This window comes from Frankliniella occidentalis, unplaced genomic scaffold (assembly GCF_000697945.3).
Source record: "Frankliniella occidentalis isolate FOCC.00 unplaced genomic scaffold, Focc_3.1 Scaffold93, whole genome shotgun sequence".
In the NCBI taxonomy this organism is placed as follows: Eukaryota; Metazoa; Arthropoda; class Insecta; order Thysanoptera; family Thripidae; genus Frankliniella; species Frankliniella occidentalis.
In genome coordinates, this window is record NW_026267222.1 from 798,858 (window position 1) to 808,228 (window position 9,371).

Consider the following 9,371-nt stretch of genomic DNA (forward strand, 5'->3'; position numbering starts at 1 on the left):
ATATATGTGTACATTTACATCTAGCATATATGTAGAAACACGATGACAAATATTTTATGTACATAACATTTGTCATTCAAGTCACAGTTGATCCTTCATTAGTGGTACAGTATGTCAATGCCAATGTTTGTATGTGTGTGAGAGCGTGCATGTGCTGTAAGCAGTGTACATTAATGTGGACTTTAGGTGCAAGATGAAGTGTAGTGTCCAGTGTCTCAGTGTTATTATTATTCTATTTCTCACTTTTACTCATTGAATATAAAGTTCTCTTTAGTGCCAGTTCCATACCAGATCATGTCACTGAACTGTCTTCATTCTGAATCAGTCTTCGAAAGTGATATCAAAGTTGTACTGTTTGGGAGACAATTTTTCCATGTGATAGTATAAACTAAACCTAAATCAGTAGAAACTATTCCCTTTCATGATTATATAAATTAACAATGAAAATTTTAAGTGATTTTTTGGCCACAGAATTATTTCTGACTCGTGATGGAATCACAAGTAATAAATAGAACTCATGCAGGGAGTTATGTTTTAGCCTTTATGTAGCATGTCTCAAGAGACAGACTGAATTAATGGGGCAGAAGGATTTTACCAGTGTAATCTTTTCTAGATTTATGTCCTCTAATATTTAGGGCTGTGATAAATCCAGTTGACTAGGCACAGTAATATTTTGGTTACATGTCAAAGGCCTATTTTTTTTTATTTTTTTTTTCCCCGGGCCCCTTGAACAGGCAACCCTGTCTGGAACAAATGGGTGATGTAAGACTTAATGTGGCACTTCAGTGAGTCAAATCCTTAACTCATAATTTGGATACCATAGACGTGCAGTTTGCCAGAGCAAACATGTTTGTCTCCTTTTTCAAATGTGGACATTCAGTGCATGTTTTTAAGGGTAAAAGAATTTTAAGTTTCAACCCTGTACAGTACATGAATAAATGGTGAATGTTGGTAAGTAATGGTTTTGCCTCCTAACATGCCATGGTAGTAAATTGAAGTGTGTCATCGTGCTTGTTGTGAATTCTATCCTTCCTCATTCGAAACTTGATTCCATACCTTTAGTTTTATTGACCCTCACTTTACCATATAAACTATGTCAAGGGTTCGGAAGTTTTATCTCACGTTTTGAGCATATTGCCTTTGAAGTACAGTTGCTGTGAAATGAAGACTAGTAATGGTTGGATGAAACAATATTCCTGTAATGGATTTTTAATGTACTTTGGTAGGGTGACTAAATACTCACATAAACCAACTGATATACAACTTGACACAATGTAGCCAGCATATTTTTAAAAAACCTGATTTTAGTCTTTTCTTCCATCCTCAACCTTGGTTGCATTTTTCATGCCATGTTTTCTGAGAAGACTACAGTAGTTCCTCAAATAGGGGGGTATTTTGTCCAGGAAGCGGTAACAGTGACAGGAGGAAGGTCAGTGTTTTCTGTAGTGAAGTTTCTTAATAGTAGTGATAGTCTTTCTATCATCTTTGAAGTACATTGATATCAATGTGCATTACTTATTTACTTGTTATTAAAGATTTGATATTTTTGCGGGAATCATTGTTATGTGAAATAAATTCCCAACCACTATGTAGATTGCAAACTCTTCGTCACTGTTCTCACTACCATGTTGAGGCCAGGTATTATTATTCACTAGTCTCAGCCCATTACCCTCCAGTTTGATGTGATAAAAGTAAACAACCCTTGATAACAATTACATATTGAGGAAAGATATTGTAAATAAATTGTATTGTGGAGGTAGAAGTACTGAAGTTATTAATAAATTGGAGTTTAATTATAGGTGGCTTTTACTAACTTAACCTGTTCCTTCTTTTACTGTTTGGCATTATTAATCCACTGTTGCCCCAAACTGGCTACAAAGTAGCTACTATAATCTCCTTACTTAAGAAAACATTTTCCTAGAACATCTTCAAATTCCCTGTTTTACAGATGCTCCCGATTTTCCTAAGCTTCATGTAGCCTGTTTTGCATTATAATCCTTTAAAAGATCAAGTTGTTATACCATTAGAAATCTGTCAGTTTTCCTTCTTCTTTAAAATTAATGTTTACAGTATTTTGCTGACTTACCTTGCTCTGTGTCCTTTACTAATATTTTATTTTCTTAAATTCACGGCATTAGTGTTAAAATTTTACCCAATGAAAAGGCTGCTTTGTAATATTTTTAGTATGCTGAAGCCTTGATCAAAGTTATTGCAACAGATAAGCCTTTATTGACATTTTTCCATATTCAAACAATGGGGAAGAAAAAAGTGAATTGAGTGCGGTGGTGTGTTGAGTGTCGCTATTTAACACAGTGGAGTCAAAGGCCCTTGATCTGCCGCCACTGAACTGCCATCTCCAATGAGGCCTCCTACGTTTGCAACTCATCAATAATTTGCCGTGAGTATTCCTGAACTCTTCAATTTGATGTATCTGTATGCAGGTTTTACTTAGTCATAAATACCAGGTCTTGATTGACCCATGGTAGGATGGCACAATATGTTCTAAGTTCTACTGTTTAATTTTTATGAAATGTGTAACTTTGTCCTGTATGTTCAGCGATTGGATGGTTAATGGCTTATTTGCCATTGCTTTTTAAAAAAAGTTTTACTTCCATATGAATTTTAACTTTGTCTTTCTTTTTCTTTTTTGCAGTTACACCTGAAAAGAAGAACTTGTGAAGAGACCAGCTCTAAAACGTCTGTGATGAAATCTTTCGTTGGACACAATACAAGTGATTGTTTTTTTTTTTACTGTAAATGAAAAATAACCTCATACGTATCAGATAAAGCACGTTTGTGGGAGAGAAATGAGAATCTTTCAAGAAACACAACTATTTAATTTTTATAGTGATTATGGTGATGGAAAACCATGCACATCAAGATAATAAAACAATTTTTGTGTGCAAATATCTATTATTATTTTCACCTTATTGCAAATATTGCCAGAAAGACTAATGCCTGGGCTACATTTACCTTCAGCTCACATTTTCATCAACCAGGGTGCAGATTTTTAAAAATATATGTACAACTATATTTAAAAAAACTCTACCTCATGTTCCTCTATATTTCAGATGCTTTTGCAATAGCAACAGTGCATTTTCTCTGCTTATTTTTCTGTTTCTATTCTGTTGTATTTGTAAGCGTAGAGCTTTACATAACTCGGTAACATAATTACAAATTTCTTCTATTAATTCTCTTTTCATAAAACTCTGGATAAAACACAACACACGCATTCTTTAATCTAATATGTTCTCGGTCTGCTTCAGCAAGTACGTGGTGGAGAATTTACCAGGCTCTGTACCTGTCGCCGTTCCCTTCACTTGAAATTCTCTCTCCCAATCTTTCTTGCTGTAATGCTTCACATCTCCTTTCCAGTACTAATAAATTTCAACACTTTTTTTTACTTTATCATTTGTCACTGAGAGAACCATAATGATATTTAACTCTATCTCTACTCTAGTGTTTTGTCAAATGGTAGTTGTTCTCATGTGCCAATTACTCTACTTTGCTCAGTAGTCTGTTTTCAAAGTAATTCCTGGCAAAGTTTGCAATAGTGAGATGGTGTAAGTACATTTGTGTGTTTTTGTGCGTGCATGGGTGTGTGTGTGTGTGCAAGAGAATGGGAGAGAGAGTGAGTGAGTTTGGTCCATACATATCCATTGTTATATTTTTTGTTCTCTTCCTTCTTTTTGCACTCTGGGGCGTAGTGTGGACAATGTTCTTGACCATGGCTAGAAAATGTTGGTTATCAAGTAGTGGCATATTGCCATTACATTTTACTAGCCATCTTCAAGTTTGAAAGAGGTTTTGAGAAAACAAGATAAGTTTCTTGTCTTTTTACCTGCTTTTCTACGCCCTTTGACTAGTGTGCACTTTTATCTGTTGACAAATGTGTTATAGATAAGCGTGATTTTAACAAAACCAATATATGTTCTCTGATGCCTACAATAATTCTGGGTCTTCCCTTCGACTATTTGAAAAGACTGGCTTAGATGTGTACTGTTGCAAGTTGCGTTGAATGGAACCACACAAGTGGTATGCTCCGAAGCAGTGTTTTCAAGAAAAAGACCATCAGGTGAAAAATGTAGGTTCAGCATACCGTAAAACGTGTACATATATACATAGAGTTTAAATGTATTTTTAAGATGGATGCGGGCATCAATCAGTTGTTGCTGATGTGAAGTATTTTGGAATGTACAGTGGTTTGCCTTATTTTCAATTTATACAATAAGAAATTGTTTTCCACCTCCTCTAAAAGCCATTGAGTATTGGTTATTTATTGTTGAGATTCAGAAGTGGTTGCAACAGATTATACATTGAAAATAGCGCATTCTATTCTAGCATCTCATGCTTCACTTGGCACCAATCAGCGCTGGTCGGGAGATCTACTTTGTGCGGTGCGCAAATGTGGGCCTCCCTTCAAAGCTGCCTGTGGTCCCATGGTTCACTAGCAAAAACAACGAAGATGAGGCAGCACTATCTTTTCCTAGGTACAAGGATGTAATGTGAGAAAGACAGTTAACTAACCCACTGTAAGGATTTTCTTGTCAAGAGATATGTAAACAATGTGGAAACTGTCAACAAGATTTATGTACTTAAGCACTTCAATAAAGCCAAGCTGGTGACCAAAGTACTTTGCAGTAATGTCTTACCCTCTCGTCCAGATAACTCACTCTTTGCTTCTGGAAAAAAAAGAGTATTAATACAACATCGATTTTTCAGTCGATTTCTCACTACCTAGTCCATTTTCATTAAGCGTGGTGGCCTCAGACAACAGTGCTAAAGTTCTTGGATACGCTCAGCCAGTCACGCAGGCAACCCATCGCACCATCTCCCTTGCGGATGGTGATGGTGGCGTTGGTGCAGTTGGCGCGATACTGCAAACGCAACCTAGCTGCTAAAATGTCAAATTTACCACGCCCCTCTGCACCGTGATAAAGTGCGCAGAATTTCTCACGAAGACATCAGAGCAAAGTGGGCTGCGTCCACCCACGACTACCTTTAAGGCCAGATGACTACATTACTCGATATTCGCTCACCTTTGCTGAGGCGTTTGCCTAGAAGACGGGCGCTAGATGCAGCTAACTGTCGATGGCGCTGCTTTCGAAGCTCTTTTGGGCCCCATCGCCAGTTGTGGACGCACTTTTCAGCTTTGCCTTTGAGTTCGGACAGCATTCAAAATGCGCGCCACAACACTGTGCCGCGTGCCGGGCGGGAGAGACAGGCTGCGCACCTGGCGTGGCGGGCGTGGCGTTGCGCGCGGGGGGTCCGCCGGGCGGGCGACACGTCACCCCGGCAGGGCGTTGGGAATCACCGTTCTCGTTACAGGAGTGGAGACCTACGACACACAACCGATGGTGAGTATGCGTCTTCTGGAGCTCGACGAACTCACACGTAGACCTCCTGGAACGGCCCGCGCTTTGCTCCTCTTCGCGGGGACACAGGGAACGGCCCCCCCCCCCCTTCTCCGAGGCCACCGCGCGGGGCCTAGCCCCGGCAGAGAGAGGGAGAGCGAGAGAGAAAGAGACGCTCTGGCCGTTCCGTTCGGCTCAGTCTCTCGCAAGACGTCGGGCGGTGCGGAGCGGCGTGGACGGCACGGTTTTGGCCGCGCTGGACAGGATCAGCTGACTGCTCGCGGACGGCGCGGGACGACGCTCGCCGGCGGGCAGGCGGGAGGGAAGTCCACCGGCGCGGCGAGCGGGGCGCGCGGGGCTGCCGACCGGACGGGCCGGAGCGCGTGGCGGGCCATTCCATTCCTTCGAGACTGTGATCAGTACTGCTCGGGAGGCTTTCATCCGGAACAAACGGCGCAGGACAGAGCGGAGGCGGGCCGCGCGCGGTGCGCAGGACGGTGATGATGGTCCTCGAGGCGGCCGGCACAGCGGCGGCGGCGGCCGAGCTCCGCCAGCACAGCACCGAGGTAAGTGGCACGGGCAAACACCGTCATTCCAAAGTGAGCCAAAGCCGCCGGGGTCCTTGGGCGGTCAGTCATCGCCAGGCCGTGTGCAGCGTATTACGCCTGCCATACAAGTCTGTTGTCTGTGTCCTTTCGGTACCTCCAGAGTCTCCCGTTTCTTATCCACCCGCTATCATCGGCGCGAGTGAGTCCAGGAGAGATATTTTTGAGAGCTCTCCAATTTTTCAACTTTTTTGATCCCCATTTCTGTCAGATTTCTTTACTGCAGAAAGAGGAACAAAACCCTCATTTTTTGTTGGGGGGGGGGGGGGGAGGCTTGTATTCGGGAGCGGAAGCCGAAAAATGTGGGTCTTCTTCCTTGTTCCTTTCCGTATGTGGGTGTCCGACTTGTCAGACCACCCATGATTCATATTCTCACACCGAGCCACTGGTTGCGAAAATCAGAGATGGTGGTTTGGAAAAGTTTAAAACTTGGCCGTCATACGGGGCCTCACAGACGATGTATGGCATTGGGGATCATCCAGAAAGTACTTCAATTTTCCTCAGATTCATTCAGCAAATTACGGGGGAGCTAGGCGCCTGCGAAACTCGGGGTAGGCCATCCCGCAGCACACGCATGCACAACAGGCAAGATGTTGCCTACCCAACAGGCGCCATGAGAGCCAACCGCGGTTGCTTTCCGGACGACCCCTATCGAGCATTAGGTCGAGCGTGCGCCTCGTCGACCGACTGAAACCGAAAACGGAACCGGAACCCAAGATAGTGGATGTGGGTGGATGCACCCCCCACCCCCCTCGTGCGCGCTCCGCCGGGAGACAACCCCCGCGACGAACTCGGTTTCCGTTTACAGCCACCGCCTCGGAGGGAGACCACCTCCGGTCCCGATTTTGGTTACAGCCCTGAATCGTTGTGATTTGTTCACATTTTTTTCTCTCAGGCGGCTGGCTGCGTGGAGTGCGTGGCGTCCCATTGACACGATCGCACAGCGCTATCGAGCCGCACGCCTTACCTACGCGCTGATGCAGGATGGGAGAAAGAGCGTTCGTTAAGGGATAAGAAAGGAAAGGAAAGGCTGCGTGCGGGTTTATTGAGGCCGGGAGCCGCGGGACCGGGAGAGCGAGCGAAGTGCCGCAGCCTCCGCGCGCCGCTCCGCGAGCCGCCCGGCTCGGCCAGCTCAACGCCGACCCGACACGGCTGCGGCCACGGGGTTTCAAATCGAACTGAGGCGCTGCGAAATCAATGCGCGGTACAGCCCCAGTGGCAGCAGCAAAGAGTACACTGTGCGCGTGTTCCTCGGTTTGTTCCTTCGCGCTCTGTGAAAGCAAACTCGGCGCACTTTGTGCGGCACCCGCGCCCGGCGGCTGGCGGCGAGACTCACATAATCCACTCCTCGTGGGCCCCGGCGCCGCCCGGCCCGGCCCGGCCCGGCGGGTGTAGTGTAGGCAGCTGCGTGGCGATGTGGCGATGATCCTCGAAAAATGCGCAAAGACCTGAACAAACACGAGAAGGAGGAGCGGCCGCGCCCGCCGCCAGCCCAGAGCCCGCCCAGCCCAGCTCCAAACACCGCCGCCGGGGAGGAGGGAGATACCGGCCGAGTGCGGAGTGCGTGGTGTGTGTCCGCACTGGCGGTATGGCACGTGTGGGAGAAAGGCCACTGCAGTCTAAACAGAACGACCGCGCCTGTGCCGGGCAGAGAGAGAGAGAGAGAGGGGGGGAGAGTGAGTGAGGGAGAGCGTGGGCGCTCCTGACCAGCACGAGCCACCGCACACAGGTTGTGAGGTCACTTGACGTACCAAAAGCGAACATGGTTCACCAGTACGCTTTTAGGTCGTCAAAAGTTCGCTTGTGGCGTGGGTATTCGTAGGGGGGGTGAGGGGAAGGGGAGACGTGCGGCAACAGGCAACCTCTCACACTTCTTTCTCGATTTGATTTCGCAATATCGGTGGTGGAATGTGAAGGTTCGCGTAGCGACGATGCAATACAATATGGTGCACACAATGTTGTCGGCCAACATGTAGTTGTGATGTGCGTCAGCGTGTGAGGAAGGATGACATGGCCGTCGGGGGGGATCTCCACGGTGGTGTAGGTATGTAGTTAGCGTCTCGGGCTCACATCAGCGACGCGCCCTTGTGCTGCTTGCTTAGCCCTCCAGCGCACGTCCAGGCACGTCTCGGTCGGCAGATCGGCCTCGCGGGGGGTAGGCGAGGGAGGCTGGGCCGGGTGGTGGTGGTGGTGGTGGTGGTGGTTGGGGGGAGGGGGTTGACGTCGTAGCGACGTAGACAAGAGGAGACGACGCGGGGGTTGGCGGGGCCAGCGGGTGGCGGTCTTAAATTTCGTGCACGTTGGTTTACTCGCGGAATCGTAAATCAAGTCCTCAGCCCCGTCGTCGTCCTCCTCCGACCCTTTCCGTCGGGTCCACCCGGTGGGCTCTTTCGGTTATTTATTTACCCCTCCTCCTCCTCCTTTCCCTTTCTCCAACCCCCTGCCAATCTCCTCATTGTTGTCCCAGCTGAGCCGCCGCCGCGCTCCGTTGCTTGCTCCGTATACGAATTATTTTCTTCCGCTTCCAAACGAACCGCCTTTCCCCTCTCGCCCTCCCCGCCCATCGCCCATCCTCTATTACACTACATCTATCTCCTCCTCCTCCCCTCCCCTCCCCTCTCCAGCCCCAGCTCCTGTGCGTGCGAGAGAGATGCAGCTCCGAGTGAGAGCTACTGGGAGTGAGACGAGACGGGGCCGTCGCCCCGCCAGCTCGTTCTCGCGCGTGTGGCAGACTCACACAGATGGTTTTGTGTCGCCGGGCGAGAAACGTTACAGTGCACGTTGCCACCCAGGTACTGTAGTTGTGTTATCAATCGCAAACAAAAGAGCAGGCTGAAGCCGCAAAGTGCCTGCCTCGGTCGCCCCCCCCCCCTTCCCCCTTTTCCGCTCCTCTCTCCCTCTCGACCCACCTCACTTCCGAGCGATATTGCCATCAACCCTAGTCACACCAGTGACAGGCCGACGGCCGACCCTCTTCACCCCACCCAGGCCCCACGCATGTCGAGTACCTGGCCTTATGCCACGTAGTTTTCCCTCGCTTTTCCCCCCGATTCTTCTTCTAACCACGCGCCTGGGCGGTAGGCCGGCCCGTCACGCCGCCCCGCTGAGCTCAGCGGCCTATCCTATCCTACTAAAAAATTTCACTAGGTTTTGACGTTTTCAAGCGACGGCAACGGCGTAAAAGTCCTAAATAGCTTTCCAGCCTCGATGCCAGCCGATGCCATCGGAAAGGTGCATAATTTGAATGTGCTGTTTGGATGTTGCCCTTGCGATAGTGTTATAAAGCACCTCCCATACAAATCACCGGGTCTTGCCTTTAGTGCCTTTAGGCCTGTTAGGCTCCTATTGTTGTGTATCGGAGGCGTTGTGTGCGTTCATAACACTCGTGCCCTCAACTTACCGCAGTCCCCCC

General features: G+C 47.7%; 2 protein-coding genes across 2 annotated transcripts in view; both read left to right on the forward strand.

Moving 5' to 3' along the window:
• The window catches only part of LOC113212421 (calcium-transporting ATPase sarcoplasmic/endoplasmic reticulum type), a gene marked incomplete in the record, with an annotated part of 36,240 nt that extends 31,607 nt beyond the window's left edge, over nt 1–4,633 (forward strand). Inside the window, 1 exon segment of the mRNA XM_052269470.1 lies at nt 2,654–4,633. Coding sequence (XP_052125430.1) covers nt 2,654–2,679 — 26 coding nt within the window.
• Nucleotides 4,634–5,570: 937 nt separating this feature from the next.
• LOC113212416 (bcl-2-related ovarian killer protein-like) overlaps nt 5,571–9,371 on the forward strand; it is a 21,456-nt gene continuing 17,655 nt past the window's right edge. The window contains exon 1 of the mRNA XM_026431096.2: nt 5,571–5,920. The gene's annotated coding sequence lies outside the window, so the exon portion shown is untranslated. The remainder of the gene's footprint in view (nt 5,921–9,371) is intronic.